The following is a 22,456-nucleotide window of genomic DNA, read 5'->3' as shown; positions in this document are numbered from 1 at the left end:
GTGCTCAGTCAAGCCCCATGAGCTGCACTTGCTCTCTTCCCCTCCTTCGCTCTCGACACTTGGATGGGCCTCAGGAAGCATCCCTTAGCCTGGATATTGCACGAACCTCCTGGAGTGAGGTTCCATAACTGCTAGGGAAGTGGGAAGGGCTTGCGATACACATGGGAGTGGAGGGAGAGACTGGTGAGTGTGTAGCAGCCATTGTGTTAAAGGCAGGAAGAAGGCTTGAATTGGAGGGGGAGGTGGGGTATCATGCTGATGTGAAACACGTTCAGTTTGATTTTTGAGGCAGCAGAAGGAGGACATGCATTCCAGGGCTGGAATACGGAGAGAAATAGCAGATTCAAGCAAGTCTGTGTCTGTGACATCTTGGGTGCTCGAGGAGCATGAGCAGGGTGTTGGAAGAAGGCAGGTGTTGGCAAACTCACAGGCATTGCAAGTCTTCAGGTAACCACAGCTTTTTGTTTGAAGCAACAGTGAGTGAGGACAGAGGGACATGAGTAAAGTTTAGGAGATCCCAAGGTCAGAGCGAGGTGGGGAAATGGGGCAGCAGCTAAAGTCTGCAAGAAAACAAGCAGAAGCACAGGACAATGTAGGACAGCCTGCAGTGGGGATGACCAAGGGCCTTGGTGCATCTGGGACAACCCCCTGCCAGCAGATATGTGGTCTTTTTCCTCTTGGCTATGGCTGCTCTCCCTTCCACTGAGGCCCATGAGAAGACACCAGTTCCTTACAGCCCCAGGGCCTTGTGGCCTCCTCACCCACCCCCCCCCCTCCATAGAGCCTGGCAGGTGTCCTATTGCTGTCCTGCACTCAACATTCCACACGCCCACATCACACTGCTCCCCAGAAGAGCCACAAACATCCTGTGAGGTAACAGATCCCCATTCCCAGGGGATGGGGGCCAGGGCTCGGCTGTCCTGCTTGGCAAAACACATTAAGGGCTTTCACAGCCACACTCCACACTGCATTTTCCACCTGTCACCAGGGCCTCTGACTTCCTGCTTCACCAGCCCCCAGGAACAGTCTCCTTGTCTGGTCATTCCCTACATGGTCTCTTCTCAGTGATGGTCCTCAGTGGGGCTTGCTGACATCCTCAGAACCTTGGAGGTTTGCTGCTGAATTTTACTTCTCCAGAGGCTTGTTCTATCTCTCATGATCTTCAGTTCAGGAATTCAGTACCAGAGGGCTCATTAACATTCAAAGCACCATAACAAGCCAAGCCTCTGGGAATAATTTTCCTTTGCGTCTTCAATTCCAGTGTGGTTAACTTGAGAGATTTCAGGAGTGTAGTCAAAGTGAAATTATTTTATTACTAAACAAATACAAGAAAATAATTTTTTCCTGTTTTCTTTTTTTCCTGTTTACACTTTAGTTGATATCAGCAATCTCCAGTTGATATTGATCTTGAGCGTCTCTTAATGCAGTCTGAATATATATGAAAATCAAGACCCCTTATGCCCAACAATCAATTCATCTTTGTCCCTAGCCCCAACCCCTCCGTTTCCCTCATCAAACACCTGGCACTTAAAGCAGCCTTGTTCAGATCTGAGCTTCCTCCACTACAGACTGTAGCTACGTGTTTCAGCCCGTTGGCACCAGCTCCCACCTCTTTACCTGCACGCAGACACAGAGGGATGTTTCTTAATTGACAACAAATAAAAACAAATGAAGGCATAGTTCAATAAAAATAAAATGAATTCCTCTGCTGTATATTAAGAACCACATTTACCTCCGTTGAAGTCTACTTTCCACATCAGATAACCTTAGACCAATGGAAGACACCTTCTGTGTCAAGCACAGATGCTAAGATCCCCCCAAACACTCCCTGCCCTGGACTCTGTCCATATTTGCTCTTTGCACACAGTGAGTCACATGTGAAAGTCACATGCTCCTTTGATCCACAGAGGGAAGAGACCAAGTCAAAGAAATGCTCTATTTTTCACAGACAGATCTGCACTAATCCCAATATTTTTGGGTTACAGCAACTTTATCAAGCATACTCTGCAACACATAGACCCACTCATGTTTTATTCACTGCAGGGGGAAATATATGTGTCTCCAATGCAGATGAAGGCAGGGATGAGTGTTACCTCCCCTAATGTTGGACACCTTGGGTGCAATTGCCCAGGCTTCCCTTTCTAGTCAAGAAAAAGAAATCAGTTGTGTTAACTGAGATGCCTTGGGCTTCCCTGCCTGTCCGTCAGCTCCTTCTCCAGAAGGGCTCCTGTAGCTCCTGGGTCACATTTCTCACTCCCACAGAGGTTCTTCAGCTACCTCAGGGTGTCTTGGAGGCAGTGCCCACCTCTGTGTGGGCAATTGAATGAATACATTAGATGTACGACAGCATATCACTGTGGGCCTCCAATCACCAGTCCCCAAATGAGGCCCAGAGCACAGTGGTATCAAGAGGCCCAGGTCACACCTGAGGAAAACAAATGTGACTCCTATCTTCAAGAAGGGACAAAAGGAGGACTCAGGGAATGACAGGTTGGTCAGCCTCACCTCTGTCCCTCTTTGAGGTGAAGGAGCAGCTCATCCTGTAAACCATTTCCAGGCACATGAAGGACAATGAAGTCATCAGGAGTAGTCAGCACAACTTCACTAAGGGGAAGTCATTTTTATCTGACCCGATAACCTTCTCCAGTTACATGTCTGGCTTGGTAGAGGAGGAGAGAAGAGTGGCTATTGTCTACCTGGATTTCAGAAAATCTTTTGACACTGTCTGTCACAATATCGTCATAGAGGTGTTAAAATCTGGGCTGGATGAGAAGAAAGTGAGGTGGACTGAAAAATGGCTGAAGGGGCAGGCCCAGAGAGTGGTGATCAGTGGCATGAAATCTAACCATGCACTGCTGGTTGTTCTCCTCCCAGGGTCCTACCTCCAGCCACAAAGGCCTGGGAGAAGACAGAGCCAAAGAAGCCATTAAGTAATTCAGCTGTATCTGCTCTTGCTCTAATGAGGTTCAGCAGCAGGCCCACATTATTCCTGTCCATTCTTTTACTTTTAATGAAACAGTGTCAGCTCATGTGGCTGCCCTTACCCTCCCCTGCAAGTATCAAGTCTATGGGAGCTTTCTCTTTGTCATCATCCCTGCATCCACAGACAAGGTTTCTAAATCCCTCCTTTGCAGCTTCCCCTGCTTCCACCTCCTGTGTGCTGCCTTTTTGCCAGGGAACTCAGTCAGTTCGTACCAGCAGCCTCCAGAGATGAATGCTTCTCTCCACGGCTATTCAGATAGATCACTCTTGTCCTTGGAGGAGGCTGTCCTGTAAGGCCTATCAGATTTCCTGAGCTCCTTCACCCTTCAGAGCTGCTTCCAATGGCACCACCTGTATCAGTCCCCCAAGTATGTCAAGGTCTTGTCTGGAGTCCACCCATCTGTTCTCCACTACTGGCCTTCCTCACTCCTCTTTGGCACCTGGGACCCCACTATTTCCTGGTCACAACAGCTCAGGCAGACACTGATGGTCACATCCTGACCAATTCTTCCTTGTTGGCCAAGACCTGAGCCAGGTGAGCATCACCCTTCTTGGCCCACCTGGCAGCTGTGTTAAAAAGTTGTCCCAAGATCCTTCAGACTGTTGGCACCCTGTTTGCCTTGCCTCGCCAGTGAATGCCAGGGCAGTTACTGTCCCCCATAAGAACCTGCTCATTGACCTGAGACTTCCTTGCATTGCTGACAGAAGGCTTTTTCGGCTTCCTCACCCTCATCAAGTAGATTGTAACTGCCAACACAGTATTGGAAGTGCTAGGTTAACGGTTGGGCTTGATCTTAAAGGTGTTTTCCAACCAAAACGATTCTATGATTCTATGATTCTATGTCATCCTGTATCCCTCCATTGCAACACCGCAGCTCAGCAACCTCTCCCACCACATCTCATTTAATCCAAAAACGTCACAGTGCTGTGACAAGTCTTGGGGCTTCAGCTTCTCCTGCCTATGCTCCAGCTCCTCCTGGCCGTGCAAATTTGGGCCTCAGCAGCTCAGCTGTGGCACCAGGGTGGAGCACAGACTTCTCACAGGGAAACCTGGGCACTGCTCCTCACCAGAAGACCATTGTACATCGAGCAGTTAGTGCTGTGCTGCACAGGTCACTTGGCCACAAGACAACCTCAGCACCTCATTGTCACAGTGGAGCCTGCAGGCAGCTCCCACTTGGTACTGACCATTCCATTACCTGTGTGGCCCTGTCTCTATCTATCAGTGGCAAGATGTTCTCATGAGAACATCATTTCTGTTTGATTGTAGAGAAGATGAATAGAGTTGTGACCTTGTAAGGAAACACAATAAGAACTTGAATGATCAAAATGGGAGACTCTCTTCTATGGACAGGGTCTGCATGACAAGCTGCATATGGGTGGGAGTCCGATGCTACACCACCCAGACATCCCACCACCTAACAAGAAGAAAGATCATCTGTACTATTCTCCCCTTATAATCTTAGCCCTAACAGCATTTTAAAGGATATCTCACAGAGTCTGAGTCTCTTTCTTACTGGGATCATAACAGACCTGCACCTCCTGGTAAAAAACTCTCTAGGCACACATAGATGCAGCCCCTCTGGTCCCATGGAATGGAAAGGATGTAGTTTGTCTAAGTGACTCTTGTCTTGGTCCTGAGCCACTGCTATTTGTTCTCGTCCAGAGTCCTGCCTCAAAGCTCAAAGGCCTGGGAGACCTTGCTGGTGGTAACTGAGGCAGAGGACACAGGGTATCTCAGATCTATCTGCACCTACACCTACTGCACTCAGCAGAGGTCCCACATTAGCTCTGTTTCTTCTTTAACTGATCCTGAAGTAGGAAAACCTCCTCTTGGTGCCCTTGAATGCCCTTTTCAGTTTCAATTGAGTTTTGATATGAACCATTGCTGTGCTTGGATTATGCTGTCCTTGAAGGCAAGATGTATCCAAGCACACTGAAAAAGATTGGTGTGGTCCTTGACTGTAGCATCAAGAGTGTGAGTAAAGACCCCGGTGTGATGTGCTTTGTGTCCATGCAATGCCTGCAGCTCTTGGGTAGAGAAGAGACAGACTGTGCCTCTCTGATGGCACCTGATGACTGATGCCTCTGACTGATGGCATCAGTCAATGGCACACAGGCACCAAATCACACTCCCTGCAATGCTGTCTGGGGTGTCTGTCCTGCACGCACCCTGAACAGGAATTGCTTCCCTGTAAGTCTCCTGTGTCCTGCAAACCCTGGCATCTCATGTAGCTCTGTGGGCCTGGATGTGAACATTAAATTGAGTAGCTGCCCTGAATTCTGATAGGCAATGTGAGGCTGAACATGAAACCACTGCCAGTGGAGTCAGGAGAAACCTAGTAAATACAGCTGAGGAAGAAGAGAAAGAGAGAGATTGAGCTCTCCCTGTGGCACGACTCCAGTTGTTCAGATGAATAACTCTGCATGCTGCCCCAAACGTAATGAGTGGGGACAGGTTCAGTTGCTCTTAATTAAGCTGTCATTTCAGTTGGCCAAAGAAAATACCCAGCAGCCTCAAAGAGGTTTCCCTCTGATGTTGGCCTGTCTCTATGAACTGCTCGCTTAGAGCCTGCAGTTACCTGCACATCTTGGACCACCCCTGACACCTTCAATGTCACCAGGCTGGTGTCTGAACAGCCCAATCCTGCCCTACATCTCCATTAATCAGCATGTGAACTGAGAGAAGGAGCTCATGTTCACGTACCTGTTTTGTGCCCATCTGACCACCTGAGGCAATAGGAATCCCACCTCCTGTGGGTTTGTGGTGTGCATGGGAGGGGGCTGAGTCCCCTTCTAGCCCCAGGACTACAAACCCACAAATGAGATGCTTCTATTCACTCATCTGCATCCCTTCCCTCAGCAGGGGTAAAGGACATCCCTCCAGGTCATGGTTCAGTTGTCCTGTCTAATGATGGGACAAGGAAATGTGAGTCTTAGACCTAAATGTGTCTCTGAGAGGAGAAATGTCACTGCTGAAAAGAAGTGTTTCTCCCCAGCTGAGGGAGGGAACATCAGTGATTGCTTCAGCCTGTGTCACAGCAGGTTCCCCTGAAGCCCCAGGGACACCTGGAGGGAGCCCAGAGGGGACAGAGGAAGAGACACCTTGGGCTGGTCCCTCTGCTGCTGAGCTGGGCTGGGCTCCTGGGGTGGAGGGAGCTGATGGCAAGTGGGCAGCGCTGCAGAGAGACAGCTCTGCCCAGGAGCAGCTCCTCTGCAGAGCGCAGCAGGGCTGAGGGCACTGCCTGCAGGCAGCAAGGGGAGAGGAGCCAGGCAGAGAGAGCTTAAAGGCAGCGTGGGGTGGGAGGGTGCTGAGAGCTCAGTGGGGGAGAAATCTTCACAGCCCTCCACATGGTAAGTCTGTGGCTGCAGGACAATGCAGGGGCAGTTCCTGGTGGGACTACCTGAAGCTGGTGCATCCCACAGTTTACAGGATCTCTCAGGATGTCTCTCACAGTATCTCTGTTGTAGAGGAGAGAACATGCTCCAGAGCAGGGCTTCCCTGCTGCACTGTCAGAGGGACAGAGCATGACGGCTGCCTTCTGCTGGGGACAACTGCAGGGGTGTGCAGCCAGGGGTGCCCAGGGCTGTCCTTCAGAGCAGGGTCCCTGCACCCCTGGGGTCTTTGTGCTGGGGCCTGCCCAGGGTCAGCACTCAGCCTGCCTGGGGAGCTCCCTATGGTGCTGCCGGGAGAAGTTGTGGGTGGAAGGAGTGACCCCAGGCAGGGCAGGGTCCTTCTGCTGTCGAGAGGGTGCTGTGTGGGCCAGGGCTGCTCACAGCTCCAGATCAGCACTAGGAAACTTGCAAGGGGATGTTTCAAGAGGAAGGTCAAGGCAGGGTTTGCTATAAAGAGATTTCCTGAGTCTGTTTTCGTACTCTCAGGGTAGGGGAGAGGAGGGGGATGGAGGGAGAGCAAAAGAGAAATAGAAAAGGGCTCGTCAAGTTTGAACAAGTCATTGAGACTCCTGAGCTGTATCTTTCAGTGGTCAGTAGGTCTGCTAGGAGCCTCCTAAAGTGCCTTCAGCCACTCCTCTGCCCATGGACAGCACCAGCATCACCTTTGCTGGACCCATCAGGGTGTTCTGCCCTTCTGAACCTCCAAACAGGAACATGCATACAGCCAGTGCCCTGCAAACAGGCAGGTTTGTGTAGGTGAGTGCACAGAGGTTGCAATGGGGTCTGTGAGCACTGACAGGGAAACAGCTCCCAGGAGGAAAATCTCCAGGCAGCAGGGATATGATCTGGGATTGAGAGGAAAGTAAAAGGAAATATTGTGGGAGGGAGAGTTCAGAAAGCTCCATGTGATCCCCTCCAATGCAGACCCCTTCCTCTGAGCAAGCCCCTTTGCCTCCTCTCCCACCCACCAAAGCCTCTGCCCTCAGGGCCGTGGGGTCCAGGACATGAACCCCCTCCTGTGCAGCCAGAGCTCCAGCAGAGCCGTGGTGCAGCTCTGCAGCCACGTGCCCAGTTCCCTCTGCAGAGCACAGGGGCTGAGAGCAGCTGCCCGGCAATGTTGGTGTGTGGGAGGTGGCGTGCACAGCTGGGTCAGGGTACCGCTGTCCTGAGGGCTCGGCTGCCTCTGCCCTGGCCTCTCCCAGCCACACCCTCACTGTATTTTCCCTTGTTTCTCCACTTGTCTCTGTTATTGCTGTGGTTATTTCATTCTTGCTGCCAGGCTCTCTGGGCAGGTGGAGTTTGAGCTGCAGAGTCACACACTGATCTTGTGGGTCCTTTCATGCAGGTGTGTCCATGGGAACAAGTGTCCCAGCTTTCCTCCCACCTGTGGAGATCTGGTCAATACAGTGTGTGGGGCTGGGATATGAGCTGACTCCTACTGAGATGCCCTTGTTAAGACACTTGGCTGTCCCCTGGAGATGTCCTTCCAAGCTGTGAGCTTCCCTCAAGGATGCAAACCTATCTCATAGCACCTCTGTTTTATCTTAAAGCCCCAAGGAGAATGCAAAGCCTCTGCAGCTGAGGAAATGCTGCTGGGTTTTTGAAATAAGGCATGAGTGTCATGGGCTGGAAGTCGGGTGCTGAGACCTTGAGAAAGGGTGAGGCACTTAGAGGTCTGCAGTGGATCCCTCTGCTCTCAGCAGCGTCTGGTTATTTTTCAGGGTAACATGGGAGTGTGATAACCCTCCATGTCAGGAAGGTGCAAGCCCAGAGAAACTGGGCACTAGACAGAGGGACAAACCAGCTCCCTTCACTCTGCACTAACACACAGGCCACTCTCTTGCCTCACAGGACTCGCTCTGTTCTCCCTGAGTGCAGCAGAAATGCTGAGGGTTTCTGACATCCAAGAATACTCACCAGGGGAGATGGAGGGGGAGCTGTAAAAGAACCTCAAACTCTTAACCTGCCTTCTGCCCTCCCTGTTCCTTAGCACTGGGGGTGCAGATGCTGACAGGCCCTTCTGCATTAGCAGCGGTTTCACAGGACAAATTTGAACACCAGGACCGGTCCCTGCCCCTACCCACTTCTGCAGAGCAGGGCTGATGATCAAGAGCCCATGGGCAGATGCCCTGCACACTCGGCCAGCACCAACCACGACTCCAGCCACAGAGCTGAAGGAAGGTCTCCTAGAAAAACAAAAGAATGTCTGTGTGTTACAGGGGGGGAAACTGTGGGAAATGGTTTTGATTTTGCTTAGAGAAGTCTCCCCTAACTTGTCACTCTCTTTTTCTCCTATGACAGGTCCCCATGCGCAGAGGCACCAAATGTCCAACAGCAGCTCCATCACCCACTTCCTCCTCCTGACATTCGCAGACACACGGAAGCTGCAGCTCTTGCACTTCTGGCTCTTCCTGGGCATCTACCTGGCTGCCCTCCTGGGAAACGGCCTCATCATCACTGCTGTAGCCTGTGACCACCGCCTCCACACCCCCATGTACTTCTTCCTCCTCAACCTCTCCCTCATTGACCTGGGTTCTATCTCAGTCACTCTTCCGAAATCCATGGCCAATTCCCTGTGGGACACCAGGGTCATCTCCTACACAGGATGTGCTGCCCAGGTATTTTTCTTTGTGTTTTTGATGTCAACAGAGTATTGTCTTCTCACCATCATGGCCTACGACCGCTACGTTGCCATCTGCAAACCCCTGCACTACGGGACCCTCCTGGGCAGCAGAGCTTGTGTCCACATGGCAGCAGCTGCCTGGGGCAGTGGGTTTCTTAATGCTCTGCTGCACACGGCCAATACATTTTCACTACCACTTTGCAAGGACAATGCCCTGGACCAGTTCTTCTGTGAGATCCCCCATATTCTCAACCTCTCCTGCTCACACTCCTACCTCATTGAGGTTGGGCTTCTTGGTGTTAGTGTCTGTTTAGGTTTTGGCTGTTTTGTTTTCATTGTGGTGTCCTACGTGCAGATATTCAGGGCCGTGATGAGGAACCCCTCTGAGCAGGGATGGCACAAAGCCTTTTCCACGTGCCTCCCTCACCTGGCTGTGGTCTCCCTGTTTGTCAGCGCTGTAGTGTTTGCTTACCTGAAGCCCCCCTCCATCTCTTCCCCATGCCTGGATCTGGTGGTGGCAGTTCTGTACTCGGTGGTGCCTCCAGCAGTGAACCCCCTCATCTACAGCATGAGGAACAAGGAAATCAAGGATGCCCTGTGGAAAGTGATAACTGGCGGGTTTTTTTAAGCAATAAACTGCCCATCATCTTCTGCAGAACAGTTATAATGTAGCTCATTACAGGCCCAGCCTGTTTTTTGTTGGTTTTTTTCTGGTGGTGGTGGTGGTTTTTCACTTGTGATAATGTTGTCATCCCCTTTCTAACTCACTGACTGCTTTTCTTTTCTGACCACGTCACTGTGGAAATGAGGAGCCGTGCTCTCTCTGTGTTAAACAAAATAAAGGGCCATGTAGTGATCATTTCTTTCCTGAGATCCTTCCTCCAAGGCCTTTTTGGAGCTGCAGGGACAGTTCCTGTGTGCATGGGTGGAGGGGAAAAGATTCCCTGCATGGCAGCACTGCCAGGGATCACCACCATCTGATCTGCCAGAGCTGTTCTCTTTCCATTTCCACACTCTCTGATCCCTTGTGTTGGTGTAAGGCCTGAGTGCTGTGGCAGCTTGGTCAGAGTTGTGCTGCATGGTAGTCCTGTGACCACAGGCAGGAACAGGCCATGGACACCTCTGTGACAGAGTTGACCTCCATAACAGCCTTTCCATAAAGAAAGGCGATGTCCTCAGGGCAGTGCCTGAAGGCTTAGGTCTTCTTCCAAAGATTCTCTCAAGAACATGCCCAAGAAAGTGGCCCACAGATGAATGCACCAGTGTACAGCTAAACAGTGTGGGTGTGCAGGGTGGAGGCATGCAGCAGTGTCCTCACAGCCAGACCTCCTGTGAGAGACCTGAAGGACCAGCAGAGCTGTGTCTGGTCTGTACCGATGTTCTCTGGACACTGCAGGGAAGCTGACCCAGGGCAATCATCATGGACCAGCCCCTCACAACCATCAATCCCAGCACTGGCCTCTCACCCCAGCTTGGTTAGTTTCTCTGTCCCTTCGTGGAATGACACCAAATGAATAAGTCAGAAGTCCGTGTTTGCATTGTACAGATGAGATGTAAACATGCACGTGTGCGTGAATCAAGATGAGCCGAGGGAACACAAACAGCTCTTCCTTGGGGTTCCATGAAGGCCTGTGGGACAGACAGTGTGTCAAGGTCACTTTATGTTGAGAGTAACGTACCGTGGGAATCCACCTGAATCATCACTGGGTTGTACTTCTTTGAACTGAGCTCCCTCTGTCCATTGCTCATGATGTGGGACATCCCAGACGAGTGCAGAGCAGGAAGATACACCACAGGGCTGTGGTGACTCCCACCCTCTGGGAGTGGCAGCAGCAGGCCATGGAGACACTATGACCCCTGCCTCCTTGTGTAAAAGGGACAGACTCTGTCTCTGAACATTTCTGGGTGCATAGGAGTCCATGAGGCCAGCTCAGATGTGGATGCCTGAGAGAACTCTGACATTTCTGTGTGTGACTGGGAACAAACCTCACTGGCCCAGTGAGATTCACCTCATCTGCCTTGGACAGGCTCATTGCAAGTGTTCCTGTCTGCTATGTCACCCTTGCCTGTGATTCTGGATTGTGCTCTCAAAAGTGCCAGAGCAATCAGAGAGGTTCTGGGGTCCTTGGAAAAGGCAGACGTCACACCCATCTTCAAGAAGGGCAGGAATGATAATTGGGAAAATTACAGGCTGGTCAGCCTACCTCTATCGCTGGGAAGGGGATGGGACATGTCCTCCTGCAGCCATTTCCAGGCACTTGAAGGACAAGAAAGGGATTGCTGGACCAAAATGGGCAGGGCAATGAAAGCATGTTGTGTTTATGGAGTTTTGCAAGGCCTTAGACATGGTGTCCCATGGTGTCCTTATAGGCATAGTGGTGCTTCTGGGCTGGAGAAGTGAACTCTGGGTGGGAAGTTGGCTGGACTATCAAGCCCAAATGTCATCAGGGATACAAAGTCCTCCATGCAGCTAGTTACTAGTGGCATCCCTCAGTTTCCAGCACTTGGGCCAACACTGTTGAACATCTTTATTATCCCCCTGTATGATGTGACAGAGCACACTTTCAGCTCCTTTATGGATGATGCAAAGCTGGGTGGAGGCCTTGAACTACCTCATCTGGTTCACCCTGCCTTGAGCAGGAGAGTGAGACAAGATGATGTTCAGGGCCCTCTTCAAACCTCAGTTATTCTGTGATTCAATGAATCTTTCCCTTGAAGAGCTTTTTGAAGACAGAGTAGATAGAAGAAGAAGAAAAAGAAAAGAGGAAGAAAAAGGTATATAAAAGTTGTCAACATAAATAGAGCAGTTCCTGTAAAGCATGTTTCTCAACTCAAACAATTAATAGGAAATATATTGGATGAATTTGATAAAACAAGCAGACTTTTATCTGGTCAGGTCCTGGGCCATAGGAGGGTGATGGATGGGTATGGTATTATGAGGTCAATTGTGTCTCAGAAACTCCTAATCCAGCAGGAAGTGTATGGCTGTGAGGGGGACTGTGAGGTCAGTTCTGTCTCTGGAGGCGATAGGCCAGCAGCAGGAACATGGCTGGGAGAGTACCTCTGCCAAAGTGCCCCATAGGCCCTATCCAGGAAGAGGGCTTGGATAGGGGTTGTCATGTCCATTCTGCCTGAGTACATGACGGGACAGCAGCAGGCACATGGTTGTGTTTATCCGAGAAGCTGAATGGCCAGCAGAAGTCATGTGATTTAGAAGATGATGGTGAGGTTACTTGTCTCTGGTCAGGTGAAAGACCACAGGAAGGCCAATGGGTTTGTTTCCCTGATGAAGGGTAGCTTCTGAGATGGTAGAGCTTTCCTTGGTGGTGGGAAAAAGCGAGAGAGAGGAAAAATGTCACAAAGTGCAACTTGGAAAGTCAAGACTCGATATTAGGAGGAAGAAATGTCACTTGCAGGGTAGTGCTGTGGTGCAAGAGGTCACCCAGAGGGAGTCTGGATCAGCCCATGGCTTTGTGTTTCAAAGAACAGGCAATGAGGGTGGAGACACATCATATGGAAATGGTAGTTTGAGAGCAAGGTGGGGAAGCAAGATGGGTGCCTACAGCCTGCAGGGCAAGAGGGGCAGGTGTACGACGGTGTAGAACAGGATGTGATGGGGAATGGCCAAGGGTGCCGGCAAGGCTGGAAGGCATCAAGCTGTGTGGTGTGGCCGACATGCTGGAAGGAAGGGATGACATCCAGAGGAACCTTGACAGGCTTGAGAGCTGGGCCTGTGCGAACCTCATGAAGTTCAATGAGGCCAAGTGCAAGGTCCTGCATGTGGGTTGGGGCAATCCCAAGCACAGATACAGGCTGGGTGGTCAATGGATTGAGAGCAGCCCTGAGGAGAAGGACTTGGGGGTGATGGTCGACAAGAAACTCAACATGAGCCGGCGATGTGTGCTTGCAGCCCAAAAGGACAACTGTATCTTGTGCTACATCAAAAGCACCATGGCCAGCAGGTTGAGGGAGGTGATTTTACCCCTCTACTCCAGTCTTGTGAGACCACACCTGGAGTACTGTGTCCTGCTCTGGGGCCCCCAACAGAAGAAGAACATGGAGTTGTTGGAACGAGTCCAGAGGAGGCCACGAAGATGCTCAGAGGGCTGGAGCACCTCTGCTATGGAGACAGGCTGAGAGTGTTGGGTCTCTTCAACCTGGAGAAGAGAAGGCTCTAGGGAGACCTTCTAGCAGCCTTCCAGTCCCAGAAGGGGGCCTACAGGAAAGATGGAGAGGGACTTTTTACAAGGGCATGTAATGACAGGATGAGGGGGAATGGTTTTAAACTGAAAGAGGGGAGATTTAGATTAGATATTAGGAAGAAATTCTTGACTGTGAAGGTAGAAAGACAGTGGAACAGGTTGCCCAGAGAAGTTGTGGATGTTCTCTCCCTGGCATTTTTCAAGGCCAGGTTGGATGGGTCTTTGAGCAAGCTTTTCTAGTGGAAGGTGTCCCTGCCCATGATGGGGCTTTGGAACTAGATGATCTTTAATGTCTCTTCCACCAAAGCCATTCTATGATTCTATGAATTTTTGTTCATTTCTTCTTGTGCGTAGGGGCGACTTATACTGGCACTGGTTGCTTCTCTGGTTCAGATGCATCACCCATAGCCAGGGTCTGAGTAGCCGCAGTGCCTTTCACAGGGGTTTGAGTAGCCACAGCCACAGGGGTTGGAGCAGCTGCAGTGCCTGTCACAGGGGTCTAAGTAGCTGCAGTGCCTGTCACCAGGGGCTGTGTGGGTGTTGATCTCCTGATAGTAGTCTTAGATAGTTGTTTATCACTAAATAAGACCTGAATCCCAGTGAGGAACATGCTGGTTCCTGGCAGTAGGACCACGCTGGTTTCAGCATCCCAAGGATATTAAAAATTTTCAAAATTCTCAAACGCTCTTGTAATTAGCCTGGCAGAGCAGGTGAAGTCGTGGGAAGATGTCTCTGCCATAAGTCTCCTCCCCGGCGAGAAAAGATAAAAAGAGTAATTATTAACGGTCTGCAGGAGATGGCAGCCGAAGTACGGAGATGGCAGCACTGCTGGCTACAGGCACAGGATGAGTCTCACTCTCGGTGTTACACAGTACAGCCGAAGGATACCTTTGAGCCAGGCTCCAGAGCTGATAACCAGCACAGCAGGGAGCAAGTGAGGTGTTACATCCCACAGCTGTAACAACAACTTAGAGAGCAAATAAATCAACAATGTGACCAGTGACAATTAAAACAATACAATGAGTACTTATAACAAATCTGTTTTTACACACTGAGCAGATCTGTTGTTATCTCAACTGTTTGTGCCCCACGTTAGGCACCAAAAAGGGACTGTGGTGGTTTAACCCCAGCTGACAGCTAAGCACCACACAGCCGCTCACTAACTCCTCCCCCCGCCTTGGTGGGATGGGGAGGAAAAGTGCAAAAAGAAAGTAAAACTTGTGGGTTGAGATAAAGACAGTTTAATAGAACAAAACAGAAGAGAATAATAACAACAATAATAATCATAGAACTACAGAATCGCAGAATTGTTTTTGTTGGAAAGGACCTTTAAGATCGAGTCCAGCCGTTACCCTAACACTACCAAGTCCACCACTAAACCATATCTCTAAGCACCACATCTACATGTCTTTTAAATACCTCCAGGGATGGTGACTCCACCACTTCCCTGGGCAGCCTGTTCCAATACCTGATAACCCTTTCAGTGAAGAAATTTTTCCTGATACCCAATCTAAACCTCCCCTGGTGCAACTTGAGGATGTTTCATCTCATCCTATCGCTTGTTACCTTGGAGAAGAGACTGACCCCCCACCTGACTACACCCTCATTTCAGGTAGTTGTAGAGAGTGATAAGGTGTGCCCTCAGCCTCCTTTTCTCCAGGCTAAACACCTCAGTTCCCTCAGCCGCTCCTCATAAGACTTGTTCTCCAGACACTTCACCAGCTTTGTTGCCCTTCTTTGGATTCGCTCCAGCACCTCAAGGTCTTTCTTGTACTGAGGGTGCCAAACCTGAACACAGCATTCGAGGTGCGGCCTCACCAGTGCCAAGTACAGGGGGACAATCCCTGCCCTAGTCCTGCTGGCCACACTACTGCTGATACAAGACAGGATGCTGTTGGCCTTCTTGGACACCTGGGCACACTGCTGGCTCATGTTCAGCTGGCCATCGACCAACACCCCCAGGTCCTTTTCCACCAGGCAGCTTTCCAGCCACTCGTCCCCCAGTCTGTAGCGGTGCATGGGGTTGTTGTGCCCCAAGTGCAGGACCCAACACTGAGCCTTGTTGAACCTCACACAGTGGCCTCAGCCCATCAATCCAGCCTGTCCAGATCCCTCTGCAGAGCCTTCCTACCCTCAAGCAGATCAACACTCCTGCCCAACTTGCTGTCATCTGTGAACTTACTGAGTGTGCACTTGATCCCCTCATCCAGATCATTGATAAAGATATTAAAGAGAACTGGCCCCAACACTGAGCCCTGGGGAACACCACTTGTGACCAGCCACCAACTGGATTTAACTCCATTCTCCACAACACTTCGGGCCTGGCCATCCAGCCAGTTTTTTGCCCACCGAAGTGTACACCCATCCAAGCCATGAGCAGTCGGTTTCTCCAGGAGAGTGCTATGGGAAACAGTGTCAAAGGCTTTACTAAAGTCTAGGTACACAACATCCACAGCCTTTCCCTCATCCAGTTAGTGGGTCATCTTGTCATAGAAGGAGATCAGGCTAGTCAAGCAGGACCTGCCTTTCATAAACCCATGCTGACTGGGCCTGATCGCCTAGTTGTCCTGTACGTGCTCCATGATGGCACTCAAGGTGGTCTGCTCTATAATCTTCCCTGGCACCGAGGTCAGACTCACAGGGTTGTAGTTCCCCAGATCATCCTTCTAGCCCTTCTTGTAGATGGGTGTCACATTTGTTAATTTCCAGTCACCTGGGACCTCCACGGTAAGCCAGGACTGCTGATAAATGATGGGAAGTGGCTTGGTGAGCAATTCTGCAACTCTCTCAGTACCCTTGGGTGGATCCCATCCAGCCCCATACTCTTGTGTGTGTCTAAGTGGCATAGCAAATCGTTCATCATTTCCCCATAGATTATGGGGGCTTTACTCTTCTCCCCGTCCCTGTCCTCCAGCTCACAAGGCTGGGTACCCAGAGAACAACTCACCTTACTGAGGCAAAGAAGGCATTAAGCACCTCAGACCTTTCCAGTTGTGGTAGGAAGTTATCTTCCACACACTCCAGGAACCTCCTAGACTGCTTCCTTCCGCTGAGATGAGTTTCCAGCAGACATCCGGCAAATTAAAGTCTCCTACTAGAACAAGGGCAAGCGATCATGAAACATCAGCCTGCTGCTTGTAGATGCTTGTTCATCTGCCTCTTCATCCTGGTTGTGTGGTCTATAACAGACTCCTACCAGGATATCTGCCTTGCTGGCCTTCCCCCTGATTCTTACCCATAGGCACTCAACCTTATCATCACTGTCCTTAAGCTCCATACAATCAAATCACTCCCTAATGTACAGAGCCACCCCACCGCCTCTCTTTCCTCTCCTGTCCCTTCTGAAAAGCTTGTGGCCGTCCATTACAGCACTCCAGTCATGCGAGTCATCCCACCACGTTTCCATGATGGCAACGATGTCATATCTTTCCTGCTGCACAATGACCCCCAGCTCCTCCTGTTTGTTACCCATGCTGCGTGCGTTGGTCTAGATGCACTCAGCTGGGCTATTGGTTTCTCCCCAAGCTCTGGCATTCCACCGCTAGACCCGTTACCAGCAAGCCAGGTGTTATCCCCCTCTGCCTTTAAGCCTAGACTCCAGCATTGTTGCTCACATGCAGGGCTGCTTGGCAGGGAGCCCCCAACAGCCCTGATCATTTCCTTTGCTTCACCTTTTCTTTCCTTTTTTCCTATTTTCCCACTCACAATTTCTTCCCGTTGACCATCCTTGTACCACCCCATACAAACAGCCCACCTCTCTGTCCCCTGTTCTCCCTTGCCCTTATTTGGTTCTTTTTTTGCACCTTCATTTGGGGTTTCTGAGCTTGCACCATGAGAATTCCTACCTTGGTCAGTAATGCCATTAAACTAGTACCTCCTTCTATTATCTCTAGTGTCCTACAATTCCTCATGCTGTGATCTAATCAGAGGCACCACAGCTTTGTTGGGCCACCTGTACAAACACATTAACAACTGTCAAAACAGAGCTTCACTCCAGGGGAACTTGAGAAAGTCTCGGATTTGGCAATAGAAGCCTCATGAAGTTTTTCAAGGAGAATTTGCGAGTCCTTTTTTGGGGGCAGAATAACCCCAGACATGAGGGCAGGCTGGGACCTGAACAGCTCAGGAGTGACCCTGAGGAGAAGGGCCTGGGCGTTACGAGGGATGCCATAGGAGTGAGTGGTGTGTGCTCAAGGTTAATAAGGCCAACTGCATACAGGGCTGCATTGGGAGGAGTGTGGCCACCCAAACAAGAGAGTTATCATCCCTCTTGACTCAGCACTGGTGCGGTGATATCTGGACTAGTGTGTCTGGTTGTGGGGCTCCCAGGTCTGGAGGAATGGGGACGAACTGGTAGGCTCCAGTGGAGATCGGTCAGGATGGCCATTGGGGTTTGTGTGGAGATGCTGAGGGCTCTGGGCTTCTTTAGCCTGGTGAAGTGGAGGCTCAGGGCACTACAGTAGTAGTCTGCAACGCCTTAAAGGGTGGTTTCAGAGATGATGGAGCTTTTCTTAATAGTGGGAAGAGAAGGAAATCTCCACAAAGTGCAGCTTGGAAGGTTCAGAGTGGAGGTGACAAAATAGAAAACCCACTCAATGTGTAGCCTCGTGGTTCAAGAGGTCACCCAGAGGGATTCTGGGTCAGTACATGGCTTTGTGTTTCAAGGAACAGGCAGCGAGAATGAAGAGACATCACTGAAAATAGAAATGCTGGGGTGAGAGCTAGGTGGGAAAGCAAGATGGGTGTCTGCAGCCTGGAGGGAAAGAGGTGCAGGCATGGGACAAGGTAGGAGAGCCTGCAGGAGAGATGGCCAAGGGCTGTGGCCAGACTAAAAGGCTCCACAGGAATAAGGCCTCTTGATTCTGATTTTCCTCTATCCCTGAATTTTCTTTTGAGGGTCTGGACTTTGTTTCCCTTTCTTGGACAGACCGGTCAGCCTCATAGGTTTTTTTCCTATGCTTCTCTCTGCTCACTCTCACATCCCACTGCCCCCAGGAAGAGCCCTGACCCACTTGTGTGAGAGACAGGAGCTGCCTTCCCAGGGCCTGGAGGGTCAGGGCTTGGCCTTTTTGCTTCAGCAAACAAACCAAAGGGTTTTCTGAGCATTACAGCCACCTGCACAGGGCCTTTGCCTCCCTGCAGTCATAGCCTCCAATTATCTGCTCTAACGAGTGCTTGGGGAGGCTTTGTCAGTAATGGCCCTCAGTGGGGCCCATTAATGCTTCCAGGTACTTTGAGTTTTACTTCTGCCTTCTTGCGCAGTTTCTTCAATCTTCTCTCAGTACCTGAGGCTCAGGGACTCAGCACCTAATACACCATGGGGCTCATTAAAATACAGAAAGGCCTAACGAGCTGTTTCTCTTCCTGTAATTATCTTCAAGTCTTCAGGACTTGTACAGCTAATTAGAGAGGTTTCATAGTGTAGTTAAGGAGAAAGATTTCAAAGTGCATCTAATAAAAATTATTTTTTTTATTTTAAAGGATATTTTTTATTATTTTTCAGCCTACAGAAGAGGTGATAAAAGCATTCTCCTAGCAGCTAGGAAGAGTCCCTTTAGGTCTGACACTGTGTGGACAACTTTGCTCCTCACCTCCCCAACCCCACCATTTCTGTCACTGGACACCTGGGACTTAGGTCACTGTTCCTTACATCAGACTTCTCCACTGAAGTTTGAAGCTGGATGTTACAGCTCCATTGCACCACCTCCCACCTACTCTCCTTGAAGAACTGGCTGCACGCAGGCACAGAAGTATTTTTCTTAATTGTAAGGAAAGAAAATTAAATCATGATAAAATTTCATAAACAATAAAACACAATGTGAAACAATATGCTGAGTACAAGCTGCCTGTAATGAAGTCTCCTTTATACAAAGTAGATAACAAAGGATAGATATAAACATAATTAAAGAGCTGTCTAAGGAGACAATTAGACTGTTGAAAGACAGGAAAGATTTTAACTACCTGAAGCTCAAAACAGCAGCAGCTGGCAAATGAGAGGAACCTGAAGGAAAAAATCATAGAATTATAGAATATCTCAAATTGGGAAACAGGACTTTCTGAACCCATGTTGACGGTGCCTGATGATTACATTGTCCTTTAAATACCTTTCAATAGCACCCAGAATCCTCAAAGCATAGAATAGCTCAAGTTGGAAGGGACCCATAAGGATCATCAAGTCCAACTCCCTGCTCCTCACAGGAATGTGTTTGGGGAAGGGGGTAGGGGCACAGGTTGTATTCTCCTCACTTCCTTTGGTGTTAGGAGAAAATAGGGAAAGGACTACGAAAACACAACAGATTAATACGTGGCTGAGACACCGGTGCCATAGGTGGGATTTTGGGTTCTTTGACCACAGGGTGGCTTTAAAGGCACCAGGCCTGCTTATGCCGGATGGGGAACAGCTGAGTCAGAAGGGGAAAAGGGTTATGGCCCAGAAGTTGGCAGGGCTGATCAAGAGGTCTTTAAACTAGGTTCAGTGGGGGAGGGGGATAAGATCAGGGCAACCACGAATGAGCCTGAGGGTGACAGGCCTGCGTCGGGGGCAAGACGGTTATCCCAGCTGAAGTGCATTTACATCAATGCACGCAGTATGGGCAACAAACAGGAAGAGCTAGAAGCCACTGTACAGCAGGAAGGTTATGATGTGGTTGCTGTCACAGAAACGTGGTGGGATGACTCTCATGACTGGAGTGCTGCTATGGATGGCTATAAGCTCTTTAAGAGGGACAGGCAAAGCAGGAGAGGCGGTGGGGTAGCGTTGTATGTTAGGGAGAGCTTGGACTGTGTCGAAATTGAGTATGAGATTGTATCGATTGAGTGCACCCTCAGTAAATTTGCAGATGACACCAAGCTGGGTGGGAGTATGGATCTGCTGGAGGGTAGGAAGGCCCTACAGAGGGATTTGGACAGGTTAGATAGATGGGCCGAGACCAACGGCATGAGGTTCAACAAGAACAAGTGCCGGGTCTTACACTTGGGCCACAACAACCCCATGCAGCGCTACAGGCTGGGGGAAAAGTGGTTAGAAAACGACCTGGTGGAAAGAGACCTGGGGGTGCTGATCGACAGCCGGCTAAACATGAGCCAGCAGTGTGCCCAGGTGGCCAAGAAGGCCAATGGCATCCTGGCCTCTGTTAGGAATAGTGTAGCCAGCTGGTCTGGGGAAGTGATCGTCCCTCTGTACTGGGCACTGGTGAGGCCGCATCTTGAGTACTGTGTCCAGTTCTGGGCCCAGCACTTCAAGAAAGATGTTGAGGTGTTGGAGCGAGTCCAGAGGAGGACGACCAAGCTGGTGAAGGGTCTGGAGGGTCTGACCTACAAGGAACGGCTGAGGGAGCTGGGGGTGTTTAGCCTGGAGAAGAGGAGGCTTAGAGGTGACCTTAGTGCAGTCTACAACTACCTGAAGGGAGGTTGTAGTAGAGTGGGAGTCAGCCTCTTCTCCCGGGCAACCAGCGATAGGACAAGAGGACACGGCCTCAAGCTTGGCCAGGGGAGGTTCAGGTTGGACATTAGGAAGAATTTCTTTTCAGAAAGGTTATTAGACATTGGAATGGGCTGCCCAGAGAGGTGGTGGAGTCACCATCTCTGGATGTGTTTAAAAAAAGACTGGACATGGCACATAGTGTCCTGGTCTAGTTGACATGGTGGTGTCAGGGCAATGGTTGGACTCGATGATCCCAGAAGTCTCTTCCAACCTGGTTGATTCTGTGAAATATTGTGGGAGAAGAATTGTGGGAGAAGAAATATTGACCTTACCCTGTGCTTGCATTGCCAGTACTCTGTCTATAATGCTGTGTATTTAACCTTCCTAACCTTCCAGGTGTTTCTACCTGTCCTTATTAAGCTCACCATTTCTGAAGTCATCTCTTCAGAAGCCTGCTTGGACATTTGCACTTTCCATTGTTCTCCAGAGGTCTTCATCCTCTTACTCTTTGAGCTTCAGGGAGCTAAAGCTTAGTTGTCTTTCAGTAGTCTCTCTCATGCTCCCTATAGGCAACTCTTCAGTTGTGGTGATGGACCTCACTGGAAGTTGCTTAAACAAACCATACAGCTGAGAAGTGTATTTTATTGTTCATTAAGTTTAATTGTGTTTTATTTTTTTTTTCTTTGACTCAATTAGAAAAACAACCCTCTGTACCTGTTTACATCCAGTTCTCTATGGAAAGCAGGTAGGAATTGCTGCAAAGAAGCTGTAACAGTCAGGTGCAGACTTCAGTGGGGAAGTCTGATGTGAGGAGACGTGATGTAATCGCCAGGGGGCCAATGAGTGAAGTAGCGAGACGGAAGAGGTGAGGAGCAAGGTTGTCCATATCGTGTCTAGCCTCAAGGGACTGCTTTTCCTACCTGTCCACACCTCCTTAGGAGACACTCTGCATCAACATCAACTGGAGACTTCTTCTATCACTTCTTCAAAGTGCTCATTGAAAATGTCCTCTTTACCTACCCTCCTGAAACCTCTCTGATCAGCTATACAAGTCTTCAAAACTTGAGGAAAATGATGGAGGAGACATGGCTTGTTAGGGCTTTTGGTGTTTTCATGAGCCCATGGTGTATTTGAGGCTAAGTCCATGAAGAGAAGAGACTGAACAAAGCTTTCAAGGAGGCAAAGGCAAAAGCAAAACCCAAATTTCCTTGAAGCACTAATGGGCCCCACTGAGGGCCATTACTGACAAAGCCTCCTCAGGGACTCGTTAGAGCACATAATTGGAGGCTGTGATTACAGGTAGGCCAAGGCACCGTGCAGGTGGCTCTGATGGAGAGAAAACCCTTGGTTTGCTTTATGAAGCACAAAGGCCAAGCCTTGACCTCAAGCCAATGGTAAGCGCGATCCTGTCACTCATGCGTGGCTCAGGGCTCTTCCTGGGACCATGGGGTGTGGGGTGTGCAAGGCCGAGTGAAGGCCAACAATGGTACACCGATTTACAGCTTCCCCATGGGGCTGCAAGGAGTCCATGAGACCCCAGTACCATGAGGACAACACGGCTTCTCATAGGCCTCAGAGGCAGAGACACCAGCCATAGCCAAGGGGACAAAGACCTGGGTCCTTTTGGTGCCTTCCAGCCTTGCCAGCGCCCTTGCCCATCTCCATCACAGGCTGTTCTACATGGTCCTACACCTGCCCCTCTTTTCTTGCAGGCTGTAGGCACTCATCTCACTTCCCCACCTTGCTCTCAATCCAGCATTTCTGTACCTTCACTGATGTGTCTCCACCCTCATTGCCTGTTCTTTGAAACACAAAGTCCTGGGCTGATCC

At 50.0% G+C, this 22,456-nt stretch overlaps 1 protein-coding gene across 1 annotated transcript; it reads left to right on the top strand.

Annotated features, from left to right (window-relative positions):
* The first annotated feature begins 8,672 nt into the window (after positions 1 to 8,672).
* On the top strand, positions 8,673 to 9,629 carry LOC137677321 (olfactory receptor 14J1-like). The gene has a single exon (XM_068424616.1). It carries the CDS (start codon positions 8,673 to 8,675, stop codon positions 9,627 to 9,629), a length of 957 nt encoding a protein of 318 aa, XP_068280717.1.
* Positions 9,630 to 22,456: the final 12,827 nt, after the last annotated feature.

Source organism: Nyctibius grandis, unplaced genomic scaffold (assembly GCF_013368605.1).
Source record: "Nyctibius grandis isolate bNycGra1 unplaced genomic scaffold, bNycGra1.pri scaffold_140_arrow_ctg1, whole genome shotgun sequence".
In the NCBI taxonomy this organism is placed as follows: domain Eukaryota; kingdom Metazoa; phylum Chordata; class Aves; order Nyctibiiformes; family Nyctibiidae; genus Nyctibius; species Nyctibius grandis.
Note: the sequence above shows the minus strand (reverse complement) of the source record. Positions and strands in the feature narration are given on the sequence as shown.